Genomic DNA, 23,061 nt, shown 5'->3' on the forward strand with positions numbered 1-23,061 from the left:
TATTTTTGGTGGACACCTTGCTTTTTTAGTGCTAACCAAATAAATTCGTGCTCTAGAGTATCAAATGCCTTATACTGCTTATAATACTTCTGTATAATTTGTTTTAGCTCATATAAGTAGGTACAAATCACAATGGCAAGAGTTTAGGGTTTAGGTTTATTCTTTTTTTAAGTAGAAGGTTTAACGAAACTTACTGCCGCACATCTAAATTCAATACGTTTTTGAAGTTTTTACTTAGCGCTACTAGCGTCTCGTTTTTAAATTACCTTAGGTTTTTAGGTAAGTCAATAGATAACAGATCATTTCCGCGTGGTCGGAGTTTCGGCGAATTTTACCGGATCTCCTAGTACTTTTTTATTAACAGCTGATTTATAGAACCAATAACAGAGCGTAAATAAATAAATGTTGGTCAAAGTTCAAATTTGTCTCATGGATGTATTATTAAGTTTTAGCTTCTCCAAGTTAAAATATAGTTCCCAATTTACTACAGAAAAAAATTATGAGTTTTGCTCAGAGTTTGCTTATATTAGTGGGCATAGCCCACACATTGGCGTAGATACATATTGAACGGTTTAGGACACCTTGTTGCAATTTGTATGTTGTAAAAAATACATGGTATATTGTTTGTTATTGTTTTCTAGTTTTCTTTACAATTTTGTTATTAGCTTTATAACAACTACTTCCAGGCTTAATTATACTTTTATAGCCAATAATAAATGCGTGATGGAACAAAATCAACGTGTGATTTCAATATTATTATTATTAGTTAATTTCATTGAACTGTCGACTTACCTGTGTAAAGATATCGGTAATGGAACAGCAATTATATACTATAGTATAATTACAGAATTAGCATTGTAATTGATTTTATCAATAATGCCGTATCTTATCCGAGATAATAATTTGAATAGCTGAAACATATTCTTTAATATGCTTAAGTATTTCAAAGATGTATAAATTAATTGCGATTTTTGCATATTTCGTGGTGTGTGACGCGTGCTTGCCTTACAATTTCGAGTATGGTTATAGGGACAATTTCACAAACACAGCTGGTATGTGTAATGGCCTGTCAATGTGGGACCTTAAGACATATTCAGATATAGGATTAGACCCTCCGCATTGGCTGAGTGAGAAGTTTATTTCCCCAAATAGGCAGCGGTTGAGTTGCGTGGCTTCTTTTACTTTTGAAGGAAGTGAAAGAGGGCGTGTAGATATCAATGCATACATGCAGTCGAGTGAGCAGGATCAAATCACAATTATGGTGAATGCAGTGAGGGAGATTGGTGATGCTACTTTTGGAAGCATTATGTTGGGGCCCACAGTCACGCCAAACTTTTATTCGGGCTGGCATAAGTTACGAATCGACATTATGGAAGGTTCCGGGAATTTTACCGGATATGTAAGTACTTTTTTATATTAATGGTTATATGAATATAGTCAATAATAGATTGATTTTTTATCAATAATTTTTTATAGAATATATACTTAATTCTCATATAATTTACGTTTTAGTTAATATGAGCCCAATAGATAGGTTTCCTTAAAGAATATTTTTGTAATTATACTTTATAGCATTAAAGATCTGTTTAACTTAGTGTTAGTAAACAGATTAAGTGTACATTTACGTCCAGGCTTCACTCCTCCATTTGATCTTTTCCCGGAAGCCATGACAAAAGCTTTTATGACAAAATGATTTGCTTATTTTGTTGTACGTAGCCATTGCGATTGTGGGAAGAAGTATATAAAAATATCAAGCTGCATCTGCTATAGCAGATACCAAGAAATAACTCGGTACATTCATATTAATATACGAGTATGTATTGGAGCCAAAGTAATTTAATTAATAATAAGTGCAAGTGTTTGAGATTTTTTTAAATAATTTGAAATTAAGTTTAACCCGATATTAGCACTGCAATTATCATCAAATTCATCATAAAATCGTCGCAACAAATTACGAAACACTTTCAAAAAGTTGGTTATTATAAATTTAACTACCAAATTATTGTCTAGAAATAAATTGGTAAAACAACGCACGATCAGGCAGTATAATTTAGCTATTAAATCCTGAAATCAGTAGGAAAATGCATAATGTTTATGAAGTAGCTACTTAATTTTAAGTACCTGGGTCCTGCTGTCTGTATTTAAATAATTTTGCTCCACTCAACATTATTCACTATATTCATAATATAGTAAATAATCAAATGTAATGAAAATTGAATAAGGACATAATTAATAGAATCATGAGTTAAAAGGTGTTGCGCACGATTAGTGTACTAGACTAGACGGTGTTATGTAAAATTGTTAGCGAAACTATAAATAACAGTCAGGAGGTGAAGCATAAAAGGAATGCCGAAACTATCGCGTGGAAAAAAATTAAATTTGACATCCATTAATAATCTCCTACACTTCAATTGAAATGTATAATATTTGTCCTACCGTGAAAATAGCCTAGAGTGCTACAGTAGATGTTCACAATGAGAGTTAGATGTTAAAAAGAGTGGCGGAGAGTTTATTGCCAGTTCTTCTCGTCCGTTCTACGCCCTTGATTTGAGAACAGTAAATGTTAAATTAGAAGAATTAATATGTATTTTTTTATTGACATTTACAAGTGTACATTGTGTTACCAATTAAATAATTAATAAATGAATTTGAATGATCGTAACACGGACTACATTTTTGACCTTTGACCTGCGCAGAGGAACTCGCGTTACGAAAGTATGAAGATAATATCGCCGTCTGCAAAACAGCGACATGACGAAAGTGTGATTAAAAAACCAATGAATTTAAAAAATTCACAGCTCACTCTGTAGGTCCTTCAAAAGAGCCATTGCTAAGGAAAAGTTTGGGCATATTGGTGGAATTGGCGAGAGACTAGTTCGCCTCCCTTTGGGTACATGTGCCTTCTGGTCCCCTGCTAAGTCTGTACAAGGGACTTTATGCAAGCCTTTGTAGGGTGGATAAATTGATAGCCAAAACCTCAAAGGACACTTGATGACCAGAGGAATATACCACCGCCGTTAATGCGGTGTGATATCAATGCATCAATGCTGGAAGGTCGAATTCTGTCTCAGCGATCACTCTATTCATAGTTTGCTGCTTTGCCTCCTGTTCCATTAAAAAAACCCCTATACTAATGAATGACTTTATTTTTATAGATCATTAAAGTGAATATCATTTAATAAGGTAATTAATAGCACGTTTAGGCGTTGTAAAATTTCTACCAATAGGTAGAATACATTTACTGTGGTGCCTACATAGTCTTTTCGAAATCCTGATAACGCACGGGCATGCGATTCTCAATATGAAAGTTGTCATAATACATATTTGTATTAGCGACCTGTTAAATGCTTATTCCCAGTCGATTACGTATACATGTTACCTGAAATAACAAACACTATCTTCAGTCAGTGAAAGAAATTTCCAGTAGTATAATGGAACGGTAAAGAAGTGACACGATTTGCTGAATTCGTGATTGCTGGCGGAGGACAGTTTGTGAGCTCTACTCAGACAGAAAGGCATGCATGCATAAGTCTAAGCAATGGTAGAGTACAGTCTCTTTTACCCCTAAAAGAATTTCGAGCAAAGTAGATTAATGATTTCTGTCTCCATAGTTCAAGCGATTCATACCCCTAGCATGCCTAGCAAAAACACATACAGTATTAATTACATCAATAAAGTTGTCTCAAGAAACATTTGTGACCTCGCTTCATCTCGTGACTACGCTGGAACCAGCTTTTTTTTTCCATCCTCATCACCTTTGTACTACAATAATTTTCGCGTTCCGCATTTCATGTCTCTGTTAAGCAGATTAATTGTAACGGCAGACCAAACAATTGCTAGTTTAACGAAAATAATATTTTTATTTTTTACAAATCACGTCGCTTATAACTGCGATAGACGCAAAATAAACTTTATGTCCAAACACGAGCAGTCATTATCCCGTGACATTAATTAAAAATGCGAAATTATCTTTGTCTATATAAAGATCTTGATATTATCTTATATTTGATCGTTATCAAGCAGGTAATTGCTCTTTGATGTGGCTATCAAGCTCCCAGTAATATATTTTATCGATCGATATGGCGGATACAGGAATAGACGGCTAAGAAAAATTAACTTTATTACCTACAGTTTGTATAAAAACGCCTTAGTTTCGTTGCATATTGAAAAATTTTATAAGACCATAGAAAAGGCCTTTGAAACAGCACACACACATATCATTCTAATGGTAGACTTCAATGCAAAAGTTGGAGTCCCCAGAGAAAATGAATATCTAGCTATGATACAATACGGAAACGGCGAAAGAAACGATAGAGGTCAGAGACTTGTTAACTTCGAAATAGAATATGAATTAACAATTATAAATACCTGTTTCAAGAAAAAATAAACCCGTAGGTAGACTTGGCGATCGGCATTTAGATTACATTCTTTCAAATCACCCAAAATTGTTTCAAAATATAGAAGTTCTGAACCTAAGCTACGCATCATACAACCGCCCTATTAGGTGTAAAATTAGGCTTACCAGGCAAAAGAAAAATAGGACTAACTTTACAAATAATAAAACAAATCAACTTAGAAACAAGGATGGAATAGCAAAATACAAAAAACCTATCAAGCTTTCTTTTGGAGCCATCAGGTCAACCCATCAGCCTAGAGAACAAAACGGTACAGACCTCCTACGTCAAAATAAAAACAACTATCCAACAAAGTTTGATCCTTGCGAAACCTAATACAGAAGATATTACAAGAACGTATCTACTATAAAATTATTAAAAAAGAAGACAAGAATCTCACCTAATTTTGGCAAAACCATTAACTGAACTGTTTAATTCTATACTTCTAAGTTCTGAAACGCCCATAGAATGGTCTGAAGCAGATATCGTACTTATATATAAAAAAGACGATCCAAAAATGATCAGCAACTACATACCAATTAGGTTGTTACCAAATATATACAAACTTTTCGCATCCATTATAAATAATTGACTAAGCCCGATAATAGAGGCAAAACAACCTGTAGAACAGGCAGGTTTCAGAAAAGGGTACTCTACTATCGACCATATCTACACCATTGAGTTAGTTATGGAGAAATATCAAGTGTTTCAGAGACCTCTTTACTTACTCGAAAGCTTTTTGATAATTAACTTTTGTTGATTATCAAAAAGCTTTCGATTCAGTCACACACATAAGTAAAAGCTTAAAAGAACAAGAGGTGCCAGATAAATACATAAAGGTTTACAAAGGGTTAATACATACAACAAAGGAAGAATAAAGCTCGAAACTTTAGGCCCCGCCTTCCATATAGAAAGAAGGGTAAGACAAGGCGACCCGCTCTCACCCACTATTTTCATAGCAATACTCAAAAACATCATGAATCTATTTTAGATTGGAGTAAAACAGGACTCTGTATAAAAGGCACCTACCTAAGTCACCTGAGGTTCGCTGACGACTTGATACTTCTACCGTCAACGAGATGCAATTCATGCAAATCTGTACATCAAGCGAGTGCGGAAGTTGGATTGGAGATGAATCTAACGAAGACAAAGATAATGAGTAATACACGAATAAGACCTATAACTATCAATGGTTACCCTTTAGAATATATAGCCTGGAAAAAAGAATAAGTTTCGAGAAAAACAGTAACATTATAGAAATAGAAAGCAGGGTCCAACAAACCTGGAATTAATATTGAAGCCTGAAAGAAATACTTAAGTGTAACTTACCAATAACTCTCAAAGCTAAAGTTATAAACTCATGTCTCCTACCTAGTTTAACTTATAGAAGCCAGACCTGGAAATTCTCTACATAAGCTATGAGTAAAATCAATGTATGTCAAAGAGGTTTAGAGCAAAGCATGTTAAACATAATGAAAATGGACAAAATAAGACACTGGAAAGAAAAGCTGGCAAAAACTGGCACTCCATAGCACAGGACCAACAAAAATGGGCATCTTTGGAGGAGGCGTTTACCCAAACCGGGGTTTCTATTCATTCATAAATAAATCATATATATTACTACATAATCTGACCCAAGCTACTAACAAAATCAATATTTTTGGTTACTGTAATATAGCAACTAGCAACTATTTTAAAACAGGAAATAAAAAGGCTTATTATTATTATTAATAATTGTTTTCACAACGTATAATTATTTAATCAGTAAGCTACACCTTATATGCTCAGAGCCGTGTGCATTAAGATTATAAAAAAATATTTTATACGAACATTTAAGTAAGAATCACTAAGGAATTTTTACAAGTACATAATTTTTTTGTTAAAATCTAGTGTGTAATCTCTGCATAAACCGAACACCGTTACACTTTGCATTTTTAAACGTAATTTTTTAACAGTAAATATTTATTTTGACTGCGTTTTTGGATGTGCAAGTCAAACTTTTCCTTTGAATCTGGATAAAAAAAACTGTAATAGTCAAAATCGTTAAAGAAACACGAGAGGGAGAACGTCACAACTCATATAAAGTCTAATTAGTCACCGAACAAACCGTACATGAACTTCCAAAAATCACACTCCAACTAGCCAATAAAGAAGAAGCTAATAATTTAACTTTGTTTTTAAGCAACTGTAAATACGTGAAATTGCCTTTTTACCTTTCAGAAATTTAAGTTTAGTAGTCAAGTTTTTCTATTAGATAAACAATTATTAAAAGTAATTATCAAATATTTGAATTCCTAATGATTAGAAATTTCATTTGATAACTCTTATTAATCGTAAAATATCCAAGTTTAACATTTTTACAATTTCACATTGCTTTATGAACTTATACTTACCGTTATTCATAAATAATTAACTTACAATTTATGATACCAAAAACTCATTTATTTATTTATCTAAATTTGATCTCAGTAAACCATAAATTAATAAAACTGACATGTCAACGATGTTTTAATTGACTTTTTTATACAAAATCTATCATAACTCCGAACTCGTTCTTGAAGTTAAGTAAGACTTATTATTTGAAAAGTAAGACTTCTTATTTGTTCCAGATAACAATGCTTGGGATAGCTGATTCTAATTCTATTGTATTAATCGACTCATTTCGATACATTCCACCAGATTTCGAAGGTGAATGTAATTTTTATGACGATACTACAACTACTCCTACTATACCTCAAGATACGTCATCCACACCTGAAGATACACCTTATACACCTAAAGATGATACCCCCTCCACACCAGAAGATACACCATCTACACCAGAAGACACACCGTCCACACCTGACGTTACACCATCAACACATGAAGATTGTCCCTCAACACCAGAAGACACACCGTCCACGCCTGAAGATATCCCGTCAACAGCTGAAAATAACCCTTCAACACCAGAAGCCACACTATCTACACCTGAAGATACCCCTTCAACACCAAAAGACATACCATCGACACCTGACGTTATCCCTTCAACACCTGAAGATACCCCTTCAACAACAGAAGACATACCACCCACACCTGAAGTTATCCCTTCAACACTTGAAAATACCCCCTCAACACCAGAAGACACACAGTCCACACCTGAAGATGCACCGTCTACACCTGACGATACCCCCACAACACCAGAATTCACACCATCCACACCTGAAGCTACACCTTCTACACCTGAAGATGATACCCCCTCCACACCAGAAGATACACCATCCACACCTGAAGATACCCCCTCATCACCAGAAGCTATAGACATAAACATAAACATAGACATAAACATAGACATAAACGTAGACATAACATTTAATACAAACAAAAACATACACACATAAACACACATAATAGCAATTATCAAAGAAAAAAAAATATAATGAGAAAACAAAAAAAATATTTTTATTTTCCCTATTTCCTTTCGGTTCGTTTCAAGTGTGTAATGGGTGTGTGATGTGGTTGTAATTGGCCCTAGCTCGGCATTATGCTGAGGAGCAGACTGATCCACAGCGCTGGTCATTCTGCCACAGCAGCTAGTTTGCGCCTCAGTTGCCAAAAAAAGAAAAAGAAAGTAATAATACTATTACTTAGTCGTATAAATAATATTAATAATAATAATAGCAACAGTTAGTAGTGTAAGTAATGAAGTCTTGTGTAAACTGTATCACTCACATAGTATAAAACAAAGTCGCTTTCTCTGTCCCTATGTATGCTTAAATCTTTAAAACTACGCAACAAATTTGGATGCGGTTTTTTTAATAGATAGAGTAATTGAAGAGGAAGGTTTATATGTAATGTGTAAATTATGTAAAATGTGTATATCCATTAAATATGGATGGAGAAATACTGTTATTTTTGAGAATACTTGAATAATCTAACCCAAGGTGTAAAAAATAAACAAAAAACTTCCTTAAATCGCGTGAGCTGCGAAAACTATTAATGATAGAACAAAATTATGTATTACAATTTTTCAGGACACATCACTATCTATAAAAAATGTCGCGACAGAATGTCTCTATCTTTTATAGTTACGTCACAATAAGCGTCCTTTTATTAATTTTTTTTAAATTAAAATACCACCGCTAGATAAGGCTCTTTATTCGTACCTAGGTATCCTTATCAAACAAAATACCAACGTTTCACATAAGCTACAATTTAATGGCATAACCACCAAAAAAGCATGTTGGATTGGTGTTCTCCTGCCGTTTCTCTTGAATAGTTTACTACTATGTAATATAACAAGAATCTTAGCCACAGCAACGCTTGGCCGAGTCTACTAGTCGTAAATAATTACATTTTTTCCGCTTACATTGCGAACCCTACGAGATTTATCAAAATAATGTACTAAGTATTCTACACATTGAAAAGGTCTACAGAAAACTCCGCGATGGTATATGTCTACCTCTTATGGATATCCCACAATATTTTTTTTTGTCATTTACTTTTTACGACAAATAATGGCAAATAATTTTCGAAGCGATTTTAACCAATACAGCATTAATGCTTATCCAATTAAATACTTTATATACATTGTTGATTTAATATAGATCTATTTGGCCCATTACAGAATATGATTTAAATGAATATTTTCGAAGATATTAAAAATTTAAACATTGCGGGACGCAGCGCGTCGGAGGCCGCGGTTCTCCCTATACTCTATAGCACTTGGAATTTAGTATCAGCATTGCATCCGTGCGAAGCCGGGGCGGGTCGCTAGTAATAAATAAAATTAAATTAAAAGTTAAAAATAAGAATAATTGGTTAGAGAACTCCTTTTTAATCTCGGTTAGAGCAGCACTTATATTCGATTCCAGTAGCTTTTCATACGTTACTGGCCTAGTCCCGGAGTGCAAAATGCATTTGATGATGCACTGCTTTCCGGAGGACACCAAAAACTGAGTCTTACGGGTGTCTCATCACCTTTACGCCTTGCCTTGACATCCTGGCAGGCCCTCCTGCACATCCAAGACTGTTTTAGTTTTGTTAAATATTTTTTTAAATGTATTGAAGTCATGTTAATGCACTTGTGTGTACGCGGCCCTGCAGGCTGTGCAGACCAATAGGTCTTCATTTTTCACAGACTTCTTACACGCAGCACAGTTCATTTTGAAATGTTAAATTATATGCGGTGATGTTAATTATTTAATTCCTCGTTCCCTCGAGAGTGTAAGTGCGTGCTCCTATTTCACCATGCCTCCTGCTGATAGAGGACAACTCTTTGTTTTTAATTTATGTTATTATTATTAATTACTTAAGATGTCATGTGGAACATGGTTTAATGGTTACAGCTCCTTACAAACGTTGTGTAAAAAAAAAACATGGCGATTAAAAAGAGTGGCGGAGAGTTTATTGCCAGTTCTTCTCTTCCGTTCTACGCCCTTGATTTGAGAACTGGCACTAAATGTAAAATTAGAAGCATTTATATGTATTTCTTTACAGACAAGTCAAAAGTGTACAAAGTGTTACCAATATGATTAAATGATTTTTGAATTTTGAATTTGAATTTTATACAGTTATATTCAAACCTGCTCTCAGTATCAAAGCTATTATGGTTAAATAGCAAGTACACATTAATTTCACACTATCTAACAACAAAAGAACTTTAAAACAACTTATTTTCCAACAGACCTGCGATTCTGTAACTCAATGTTAATCCGTGAGTTCACCACGCACTAACAACGCTCCCTTCGTCACTCACGTAATTTTTGGAATCTCATGGTTAAGAAATTTTACATTACGTCTTGACAAGTGGAGGGAGTTTGTAGCTCAACAACCTAGTGAGTTGTTGTCTATTAATATGTACGTAATTACGTATTCTCTTTTATTTGATAAAAATAGAATAGGTACGTACATAAAACATGTTTTGGGAGACCTATCTAAAGACCTAGTTTAAACTCAAAATAGATAAAAACACTTGTATAATGTAGTGTAAATATAAAAACGTCTTGCCAATAATAACCTATTATGAATATTGTGAAGATGATATTGATATTGACCGTAAAACCCATCTGGCAAAGGGGCCGCTTAAAAGTAAGTAATAAGTTTATTTATTAGTACATCTTAAGTTACGTGTTTTGTTTATAACTTCCAATTAAGAGTTTATATTTAGTATTTACTATAACCCGATAACTGACAAGCCCTGCTGTTTGTAAGGGACAGATAACTTAAAAATATAAATTATGTTTCAGCACAAAACAATGGATACCGGACATCTGGATATATTGTTACAATTTTAATCTTTAAAAAAAAAATGTCACTCTAAAAGTAATTCTCTCAGCAAATGGTCTAAGGATTCAAACTAAATAGGATGGATAGATATTTTAAATTTTCAAAATGTTATGTTTCAAAAGGTTTAAAATTATAAAATAAAAGGGTATCTATAAAGAAGACAAATTAGTGTTTATTTATTTATTCATTTGTGTAATTGCAAGTGTTGGTAGTTTTTAGATGGCATGAAAACTACTATTGCAACCTTTTTAAGTGATTCAGAGGTCAAACCCACAAAAATAATATTACCTATGTTTTGTCTAACATTCATAAGAACTGTTTGTTAATTTTTTTAACTTTTACTAAGATACACTAAATATGTCATAATTTATGTTCAGTTTCTGTGTATTTTATGCAAGTGTTTTTTATTATTTTCCTAAACTTTAAAATAATTAAATTGCTACGCAATATTATTTTGTGAGTACAGTGACCTACCACATCTCACTATTTATAATTTTAACAGATAACCATTGTATTACAGCCATCAGCGGTAGTCATCAAGAACGAGGAAGAAAATTACCAATGATTGAAATGTTAAGAGATATTAAACCCAGACCACAAATCTATTTTGAATGCAGTTTAGGCAACTATGATTTTATATGAAAAATTGTATTACCGTGTTTAAGATTATTGTGTACTTCATAATAATTTTTTGGGTATTGGAAAAAAGCGACAGTAACCAACGCCGAGAAACCAATTGGTCGTTTCGTGCCTACATTTTCTTCGCCATCCATAGATATTTTATTAAGTATTTTTTAATGGATTACATCATTTATTTCTTGAAATAGAGGTTTTAAAGTTGAAACGGGCCTTCTGTAACAATAACAAAACACTAAGCCTAATGCTTATATATATAATTTTTTTGGAAAATAATGCTGTATTGATAAATATTATTTTATAAACTTACCCCAAGATACATATAGATTGTCCTATGTTAGAATATTTTCACATAAAACAAGTTTTAACTTCGCTAAAAATGGCTAACTCACTGGTAAATCACGATTTCACCGAGGGAAGAGCAACTTTTAATTTGACGTAAAAATCTACATTTTAATTCATATGAGATGTCAAATGGCATTATCAGAATACCAAATACCAATAATTTTTAAGCTTTAGTGTTTGGAGTGCCAAATTTTAGTTCCAATTTTAGTAAACAATCTAATTTGAGCGGCGCTTTTATCGCGGTTATTGTTTATCAGAATACCAAATTGTAACATGACACCTTAACGAACGATTTGTGAGCAAAAATCCGCTGTGAGAGTTGGTGGAGTGAGTTACAGAATCGCAAGGCTGAACTTGTTAAACAGCCGTTTACACTTGAGGCGCAAACTATCCTCAAGACACACCAACTACACCTGAAGATACGCCTTCTACAACTGAAGAAGGTGCTCAACACCAGAATACACACCGTCCACACCTGAAGATGATACCCCCTCTGCATCAGTACACAGACAGAGCATTACCATCTGAAGATGATACCCTCTCCACACTAGAAGATGGTGTATCTTTAGGTGTGGGTGGTGACGGACGGACCTCACTTGAAGATATGATATACTAGCACAATGGAGCCAACAGACCCAATGACAAGTCCAGTATTGATAGATCCCTACAGCTTTTGGAACCCCTTCACAATAACAATGCTGGTATTAATAACAATAATATTTTTTCTAATTGTTTCAAGTATTTGCTTCTATTTAGGTATGAAAAGAGGTCGAAGTAATAACATCGTAATATTGCAAGATTTTAATGATTTACCAAGATCAATTATTATTATACCACGAGTTGACAGAATTGGTAACCCTTCAATGTTGCCCTATTTAACGTAGTTATAAACGTAAGATAACAAGATCTTTATTTAGTTTTTAACACATTCAACCTACTCCTGTGTCAGGTCCATACAGTCTGTTTTACCCCTCAAAGCATTTCGTGCAAACTAGATTACTGATTTCTGTCTCCGTAGTTCAAGTGATTCGTACCCTTAGCATGCCTAGCACTGTAGCACAGTAGCATGCCTAGCCTAGCACACACAAACACATACAGTATTAATTACATCAATAAAGTTGTCTTAAGAAACATTTGTGACCTCGCTTCATCACGTAACTACGTTAGAGCCAGCGTTTTTTTTATTTTCTCTTTTTCCACCCTCATCACCTTTGTACTACAAAGTTTTTTCACGTCCCGCATTTCAGGTCTCTGTTAAGCAAGTTCATTGTCACAGTAGACCGAAACAATAATAAATTATTATTATTTTACAAATGACGCCAATTACAACTACGATAGGCGCAAAATAAACGTTATTTTCAAATACGAGCAGTCATTATTCCTTGTCATTAATTAAAAATACGAAATTATCTATGTCCATATAGAGATCTTGATATTATCTTTATAATCTTATCTTTGATCGTTATCACGCAGGTAATTGCTCTTTGATGTGGCTATCAAGCTCCCAATAATATATTTTATCGATCGATATGGCGGATACATGAATAGACAGCTAAGTAAAAATACCTTTATTACGTACAGTTTGTATAAAAACGCCTTAGCTTCGTTGCATAAGCCAGAACACTTTACTGGCTATTGTGCTCAAATTCAGATGCATTTTAAAGGCGGACTGCTTTTCTTTATGGGAGGATAAAACATCTGATTATCTATAAAGACAGACAACACAGGAAAGAAGAATAAAATTCAAAATGCCTAAATAGCGATCCCACATTGGAGTATTTCTTATTCATCTACATTTTACTATTTGATTTATCGTACGGATGACATGTAAAGAGGGTAACACAAAATGTAAAACTTTGCTCTGAAATCTAAAAAATAACTTCAAAAAGCCTACTTCTAAAGCATAATCTTAATCGATTATTTAGACTCTTTTTTATAAAAAATACATCAAGGGGTGTATGAGCTGGTAATACTTCCTTTCCTTGCCCTGGCGCTCTCAAATCCGACTATAGGTACCATCTCACACAAGTAGTATTGACAGCTAAATAGCTGTACCATCGTTGAGGTTTGTTAAGCGGCAAATGAATACAATTTAAATTTATAATAATTGTTTTAACAACGTATAACTATTTAATCAATAAACTACAACTAACGTGCTCAGAGCCGTGTGCATTTAGATTATAAAAAAAATATTTTATTTGAATATTTAAGTAAGTATAATTATGTAAGAATTACTAAGGAACTTTTACAAGTACATCATTTTTTAGTTTAGCTTAAAAATTCTTGGATTATAAAGGCACGAGACAGCTTCCTTGACTGATCTTATTTATTCACTACACTCGTAGTGTTTAGTGCGATGGGGAATATCCATTTGCCATTTGGACGGACGAGACAGAGTTAAGTATCCTAATATTAATTTCGTTAATTTATTAAAATAAGCCAGTTTTTTATAAGTACCTACTCCCACTAGAACTTTTTTCTAGAACGTTGATTTTAAGTAATTTTTGAATACACTGCTCAGATAAGGATTTACGTCACATAAAAGTTTCGTGCGTTATAGCACTTAGTTACCTACTGAAAAGTTGATAATAATATAATGTTCCTATTTACACAAACAAATACTAATATGAATAAATTACCTGTAAATTGTTTACAAAACCATTTTTTTGCTAAAATATACTTTGAAATAGAGCAATACTTAACGAAAATTTAAAATTAAAAATAATTAGCTAAAACCAGCAATTACATACAATAAAAATTTAACTCCTACTTTACAAGCAATATTACTTTTCTGCGTAAGATACGGCAACAATAATTTGTATAAAAATGTGATTTCCAAACTTTTATCATCGCTCTAGTCATTACGAATGTCACACGCTACTGATATATTTAATTTAATATTCTACTCTAGTCATGTTGAAACATATTTTAATTTTCGGTTTATTAGTGGCCCGGGTGTGTAGTGAATGTATTACTTATGACTTTGAAAAGGATTTTGATGTTATATTTAATCAAAATAATAATATGTGTGCTGGTTTACCAATGTGGCAGATTCAGAATTATACCGATATTAATATTGACAGACCTCATGAAAAGAGTTTAAAGTTCGTTTATCCACTTAAAATACAGAGCTGTATGTCATCTATATCTTTTCCGATGTCTGAAGGAGGGATATTGGAAGTGACTGCGTATATGGAAGCAAAGCCTGGTGATCAAATTTGGGTGTCGGTGTTTGAAATAATGCCCGATAGTAGTATTACTGTGGGGAATTTGTGGTTCCGAGGCCCAGGTTGGCAAACAACGAGAGTTACTCTAAATGGTCCAAGCAAATTTCAAGGCAGTGTAAGTCAAATAACAGAAAACAAAAAAGCGTTATAGACTATCTAGTTTCAAGTGCTTTCCAGCTATCGTCGATAGCGAGAGACCTGATCTTTCATCATCTATCTGTAACAGATGTTTTATTTAATTGTGTAATATTTGCATAAACCGAAGTTTTAAAACGTAATTTTTTTAACAATAAATATTTATAAGACAATATATGTCACGTTTGAATGTGCGGGTCAGACTTATAGTTTAATATGGATTAAAATACTGTAATTGTCAAAATCGTTAAAGAAACAGGAGAGAGCGTCACAACTCTAAATAGAGACGTCTCAACGACTTACGAACTTCCAAAAATCACACTCCAACCATAGAAATAAGAAACGAATAATTAAGTAACATTGTTTTTAAGCAACTGAAAATAGTAAAATTGGCTTTTTTCCTTTCAGGAATTTTCATTTTATAGTCAGGTTTTCCTAATCGATAACCAATCATAATAAAATTATCAAATATTTAAATTCTTAATGATTAGAAATTTAAATCGATAATTCTTATTAATCGTAAAATAGCTAGGTTTATCATTTTCACACTTTGACATTGCTGTATGAACTTATAATTACCGTAATATTCATAAATAATTAAATAACAATTTATGATACCAAAAATACATTTATCAAAATTTTAACTCAGTAAACCATAAATTAATAAAACTGACATGTCAACATTGTATTGATTGACTTCTTTATAAAAAATCTATCATAGATCTACTCTACTCTACTTATTCACTAACTTCAAGTACTACGAGTACTTGAAGTAAAGTAAGACTTATTATTTGAAAAGTTAGACTTATATTATTTGTTCCAGATAACAATGCTTGGGATAGCTGCTTCTAATTCTATTGTATTAATCGACTCATTTCGATATATACCACCAGATTTCGAAGGGGAATGTAATATTTATGATACTACAACTACTCCTACTACACCTGAAGATACGCCGTCCACTCCTGAAGATACACCGTCCACACCTGAAGATACACCATCTACACCAGAAGATACCCCATCGACACCAGAAGACACACCGTCCACACCAGAAAATACCCCTTCAACACCAGAAGACACACCATCTACACCTGAAAATACCCCTTCAACACCAGAAGACAGACCGTCCACACCTGAAGATACCCCTTCAACACCAGAGGACATACCATCTACACCTGAAAATACCCCTTCAACACCAGAAGACACACCATCTCCGCCGGAAAATACCCCTTCAACACCAGAAGAAACACCATCTACACCTGAAAATACCCCTTCAACACCAGAAGACACACCGTCCACACCTGAAGATACCCCTTCAACACCAGAAGACACACCATCCACACCAGAAAATACGCCTTCAACACCAGAAGACACACCGTCCACCCCTGAAGACTCCCCTTCAACACCTGAAAATACCCCTTCAACACCAGAAGACACACCATCTACACCGGAAAATACCCCTTCAACACCAGAAGACACACCGTCCACACCTGAAGATACCCCTTCAACACCAGAGGACGCACCATCTACACCAGAAAATACCCCTTCAACACCAGAAGACACACCGTCCACACCTGAAGATACCCCTTCAACACCAGAGGACACACCATCTACACCGGAAAATAGCCCTTCAACACCAGAAGACACACCATCTACACCGGAAAATACGCCTTCAACACCAGAAGACACACCGTCCACACCAGAAGATACCCCTTCAACACCAGAAGACACACCGTCCACACCTGAAGATACCCCTTCAACACCAGAAGACACACCATCCACACCAGAAAATACGCCTTCAACACCAGAAGACACACCGTCCACCCCTGAAGACTCCCCTTCAACACCTGAAAATACCCCTTCAACACCAGAAGACACACCGTCCACACCTGAAGATACCCCTTCAACACCAGAAGACACACCATCCACACCAGAAAATACGCCTTCAAGACCAGAAGACACACCGTCTACACCAGAAGATACCCCTTCAACACCAGAAGACACACCGTCCACACCTGAAGATACCCCTTCAACACCAGAAGACACACCATCCACACCAGAAAATACGCCTTCAACACCAGAAGACACACCATCCACCCCTGAAGGCTCCCCTTCAACACCAGAAAATACGCCTTCAACACCAGAAGACACACCGTCCACACCTGAAGATACCCCTTCATCACCAGAGGACGCACCATCTACACCGGAAAATACCCCTTCAACACCAGAAGACACACGGTCCACACCAGAAAATACGCCTTCAACACCAGAAGACACACCATCCACACCTGAAGATACCCCTTCAACACCAGAAGACACACCATCTACACCGGAAAATATCCCTTCAACACCAGAAGACACACCGTCCACACCTGAAGATACCCCTTCAACACCAGAGGACATACCATCTACACCTGAAAATACCCCTTCAACACCAGAAGACACACCGTCCACACCTGAAGATACCCCTTCAACACCAGAAGACACACCGTCCACCCCTGAAGACACCCCTTCAACACCTGAAAATACCCCTTCAACACCAGAAGACACACCATCTACACCGGAAAATATCCCTTCAACACCAGAAGACACACCGTCCACACCTGAAGATACCTCTTCAACACCAGAAGACACACCATCTACACCGGAAAATATCCCTTCAACACCAGAAGACACACCGTCCACACCAGAAGACACACCATCTACACCGGAAAGTACCCCTTCAACACCAGAAGACACACCGTCCACACCTGAAGATACCCCTTCAACACCAGAGGACGCACCATCTACACCGGAAAATACCCCTTCAACACCAGAAGACACACCATCTACACCTGAAAATACCCCATCAACACCAGAAGACACACCGTCCACCCCTAAAGACACCCCTTCCACCCCTGAAGACACCCCTTCAACACCAGAAGACAGACCGTCCACACCTGAAGATACCCCTTCAACACCAGAGGACATACCATCTACACCTGAAAATACCCCTTCAACACCAGAAGACACACCGTCCACACCTGAAGATACCCCTTCAACACCAGAAGACACACCGTCCACCCCTGAAGACACCCCTTCAACACCTGAAAATACCCCTTCAACACCAGAAGACACACCATCTACACCGGAAAATATCCCTTCAACACCAGAAGACACACCGTCCACACCTGAAGATACCCCTTCAACACCAGAAGACACACCATCTACACCGGAAAATATCCCTTCAACACCAGAAGACACACCGTCCACCCCTGTAGGCTCCCCTTCAACACCAGAAAATACGCCTTCAACACCAGAAGACACACCGTCCACACCTGAAGATACCCCTTCATCACCAGAGCACGCACCATCTACACCGGAAAATACCCCTTCAACACCAGAAGACACACCGTCCACACCAGAAAATACGCCTTCAACACCAGAAGACACACCGTCCACCCCTGAAGACACCCCTTCAACACCTGAAAATACCGCTTCAACACCAGAAGACACACCATCTACACCGGAAAATACCCCTTCAACACCAGAAGACACACCGTCCACACCCGAAGATACCCCTTCAACACCAGAAGACACACCATCCACACCTGAAGATACCCCTTCAACACCAGAAGACACACCATCTACACCGGAAAATATCCCTTCAACACCAGAAGACACACCGTCCACACCTGAAGATACCCCTTCAACACCAGAAGACACACCGTCCACCCCTGAAGATACCCCTTCAACACCAGAGGACGCACCATCTACACCGGAAAATACCCCTTCAACACCAGAAGACACACCATCTACACCTGAAAATACCCCATCAACACCAGAAGACACACCGTCCACCCCTGAAGACACCCCTTCCACCCCTGAAGACACCCCTTCAACACCAGAAGACAGACCGTCCACACCTGAAGATACCCCTTCAACACCAGAGGACATACCATCTACACCTGAAAATACCCCTTCAACACCAGAAGACACACCGTCCACCCCTGAAGACACCCCTTCAACACCTGAAAATACCCCTTCAACACCAGAAGACACACCATCTACACCTGAAAATACCCCTTCAACACCAGAAGACACACCATCTACACCGGAAAATATCCCTTCAACACCAGAAGACACACCGTCCACACCTGAAGATACCCCTTCAACACCAGAAGACACACCATCTACACCGGAAAATATCCCTTCAACACCAGAAGACACACCGTCCACACCTGAAGACACCCCTTCAACGCCTGAAAATACCCCTTCAACACCAGAAGATACACCATCTACACCGGAAAATACCCCTTTAACACCAGAATACACACCATCTACACCGGAAAGTACCCCTTTAACGCCAGAAGACACACCGTCCAAACCTGAAGATACCCCTTCAACACCAGAAGACACACCGTCCACCCCTGAATACACCCCTTCAACACCTGAAAATACCCCTTCAACACCAGAAGACACACCATCTACACCGGAAAATATCCCTTCAACACCAGAAGACACACCGTCCACACCTGAAGATACCCCTTCAACACCAGAAGACACACCGTCCACCCCTGAAGACACTCCTTCAACACCTGAAAATACCCCTTCAACACCAGAAGACACACCATCTACACCGGAAAATATCCCTTCAACACCAGAAGACACACCGTCCACACCTGAAGATACCCCTTCAACACCAGAAGACACACCGTCCACCCCTGAAGACACTCCTTCAACACCTGAAAATACTCCTTCAACACCAGAAGACACACCATCTACACCGGAAAATATCCCTTCATTACCAGAAGACACACCGTCCACAAGTGATGATACTAGCACATTAGAGCCAACAGACCCAACGACAAGTCCAGTATTGGCTGATCCCTACAGCTTTTGGAACCCCTTCACAATAACAATGGTGGTATTAATAACTTTAATATTTTTGTTACTTGTTTCAAGTATTTGCTTCTATTTAGGAGTGAAAAGAGGTCGAAGTAAGAACATCGTAATATTGCCAGAATTTGATGATTTACCAAGATCAATGGTTATACCACGAGTTGAGAGAATTGGTAACCCTTCGATATTGCCCTATTTAGCGTAAATAATTTATAAATATAAGGTAACAAGATCTTATTTAATTTTAATTATTTGGTTATAAGGACAATTGTGATTTGCCTATAAGTAGTATTACCTGTGTATATATTTTAGATTTACGTGTAAATTATTTTATACATATGTATTACTCTATACTAATAATACGCCTATTTTAAACGTGGTAAACATTAAAATACAGATTGGAAATACAACATGTATTATTATATAGTAAAAATATTTTTGTAATTTAACATTTATTTAGATTATAAGTACAATAATGTTATATATAAAATCTATTTGTTTAATTATATTAACAGTAGTGAAAAAATACACATTATTGTAAAATCATAATTCTTTTACTCGGAATTATAGTTAAATTAAAATGACCCTTGACTGTTTTTGCTTAAATTCTATGAAAGATCGCGACACGTTTTAGAATGTGCAGCACGCCGGAGGTTCCTGCATTATTCTTCATATTTATCTATCCTGTTTGAATCGTTTTATCATAACATCGGTAAAAGAAATTGCGCTAGTGTTGAAAAAAATGATCATGAATCTGTTTCAATCTAATAGACTAGTAGGTGATCAGCCTCCTGTGCCTGACACACGCCGTTGACATTTTAGGTCTAAAACATGTCGGTTTCCTCTCGATGTTTTCCTTTACCGTTCAAGTGAATGTTAAATGCGCTATTGGTGCACAGCCGGGGATCGAACCTACGACCTCAGGGATGAGAGTCGCACGCTGAAGCCAGTAGGCCAACACAGCTCATCATCGGTAAAATACTCTATAAATAATAATATGTGATATTCTTTACAAAGAATTTGACATTTTGTATGCAAAGTGTTACAGCGCACAGAAATAACATCATTCATGATACAAAAAAACGAAGAGATTATCAGTTCGACAGTTCAGGGAATGGTACACTCTTTTCTTGAAGGCCCCTGTGTCGTATCGGATCGGAAATACGTCTACTGGCATCTGGTTCCACTCCACAATGAGTTGGTGCGGGGCATAAAGTAGAACTCACTCTGCCGCGTCGTATTTAATAGCTTATAACTTTATTAACCTATGTTGATAAATGAGACGGTGAAATAATTAATTAAATATTTTATCGTTTAATATACAACATACACATCGTTTATTACTCTCAAGACTAATCAATATACGAATTTTTGTTATTTAATACTTTTTAGAGCATTTTTTTAAAGGAAAAACTAATGTCAAACTCACTATTTCAACAATGTGTCCATCCTTTGAGTTAGAAGAGTGAGAAGTACGAATATGTTAACTGCTGCTCAAACGTTTCTGACAAAAACCTGTCGTTTAATACTATACGATTCGTGATAGAAAAGTAAAAATATATTTTTTACACGCTTTATATTAGCTTCACCTGTATGTATGTATGTATATATGTATGTTTGTATGTAACCGACTCCTTTGGACTCGATTTTGACCCACTTTTAACGGACAGATTTAATTCAAACTTTGCGCACCTATCAAAGATCGATGACAATGCAATAATCCGAAAAAAAAATGAAAAAAAAATAAAAATGGCGCTCTGTGCCATATTTTTCGTCTATCGAGCAACCCACGCTTTTTCACAATAATACCAGTATTTTTTGTTCATTACCATTTTCAGCCTAAACTAGGAATTATTTTTCACTTTTTAGTTTGATGTGCTTTAAAAGCGTGTTTTTTAGTTTTTTTAAACTATTATTTATTTTTTTATATATACGAATTGTATGGAATAGCGATAATGCGCGGCCAAAAATTGAACTTATTATTTCCGTAAACGAACATAGACGCTTTCGTAAAGCTTCCCATCGTGGTGTTTTTTTCCCAAAAATATGTCTCTACGATAATTCTAGAAAATTGTAGAATATTTCTATGATATGAACTGATATCAAATAATATCAGTTCTTATCTATGCGATACTAAACGTGGAATACAGTGGCAGAAACTATTTTGATAACCCAACAAAGAACATTTAAACTCAGCTTCTGTATGTAACTATTTAAAAACCCCGCAGTGGGGTTTTAAGTATTCTGCTATCTGAGCGGATCTGTAAACGAACTTAACATGTTTTAGACTATAAAGGCCGATTTACATTATCTTAGTGTTTAGGAGAGTGCTTTATGATAGTACTTTAGTTGAAACATGTAAACGCTACTTGCTTTAGTAAACGCTACGCTAAAGAACTTGCCTTTCAAGTTGTACTAAAGCACTCTCCTAAACACTAAGATAATGTAAATCGGCCTTAACTCACTTTTCTATGCGGAACGAAGACTGTTGCCCGTCCAATATAACATGCAACAGGTTCAAGTTGTTGGAACATGTGCACCAAATGGCGGACAACAGAACCAAAGTCCTTACTAAACTCTCAACCTGGCAAGAGAAAACCCAGCCGGGTGCGTTGGTGGGATGCAGTTGTCAAGAACCATGAAACAATAGGTGTTCGAAGTTGGGAGTATTTCGACTGCGATGGCGAAAGACCCATATGGAGCTGTACAGCAGTGATGATGATATCATTACTCGGGGACAGTTTCATATAAAATATCGCTGTATGAATGGAATGAATAAATGTAATTTTTATTATTAGACCCGGCCACAGGCAGTGAAATTAATTTATAACTAACCTAAATTCATCATAATCGATTCACGAAAATCTGTCAGCATATTTGACTGTAGATACGTTAAAAATTTTAAATATACATATGTATTTAGGGTTAGTTAGCGTTCGGGGTTAGTTTATATGATATCAAATGAATAGCTAGAAAACTTACATTATCTAAATGCAATAAATAACAACGCGAGATCGATTAAAATCGAGACAATTTAAATACCATAAAAACCTCTATCGCACTCGATATTTTTTTCTCTATCTGCATTATAAACTTTTAAGAAAATCTGTGGCGCTACAACCCTTTCAGGGCTGAGCCTCAGATTTATGTATCAGTATCATCATTTTTCAATCTTACAG

The 23,061-nt window shown here is 36.0% G+C and overlaps 1 protein-coding gene across 1 annotated transcript; it reads left to right on the forward strand.

Annotated features, from left to right (window-relative positions):
- Positions 1 to 916: 916 nt before the first annotated feature.
- Positions 917 to 20,282, forward strand: LOC125050252 (mucin-2-like). The gene is made up of 2 exons (XM_047649981.1): positions 917 to 1,399; positions 15,825 to 20,282. Exons 1-2 carry the CDS (start codon positions 950 to 952, stop codon positions 20,085 to 20,087), a joined length of 4,713 nt encoding a protein of 1,570 aa, XP_047505937.1. The 5' UTR covers positions 917 to 949; the 3' UTR covers positions 20,088 to 20,282.
- The last annotated feature ends 2,779 nt before the right edge of the window (positions 20,283 to 23,061 follow it).

The sequence above is a fragment of the Pieris napi genome, chromosome 6, assembly GCF_905475465.1.
Source record: "Pieris napi chromosome 6, ilPieNapi1.2, whole genome shotgun sequence".
NCBI classification, from domain to species: Eukaryota; Metazoa; Arthropoda; class Insecta; order Lepidoptera; family Pieridae; genus Pieris; species Pieris napi.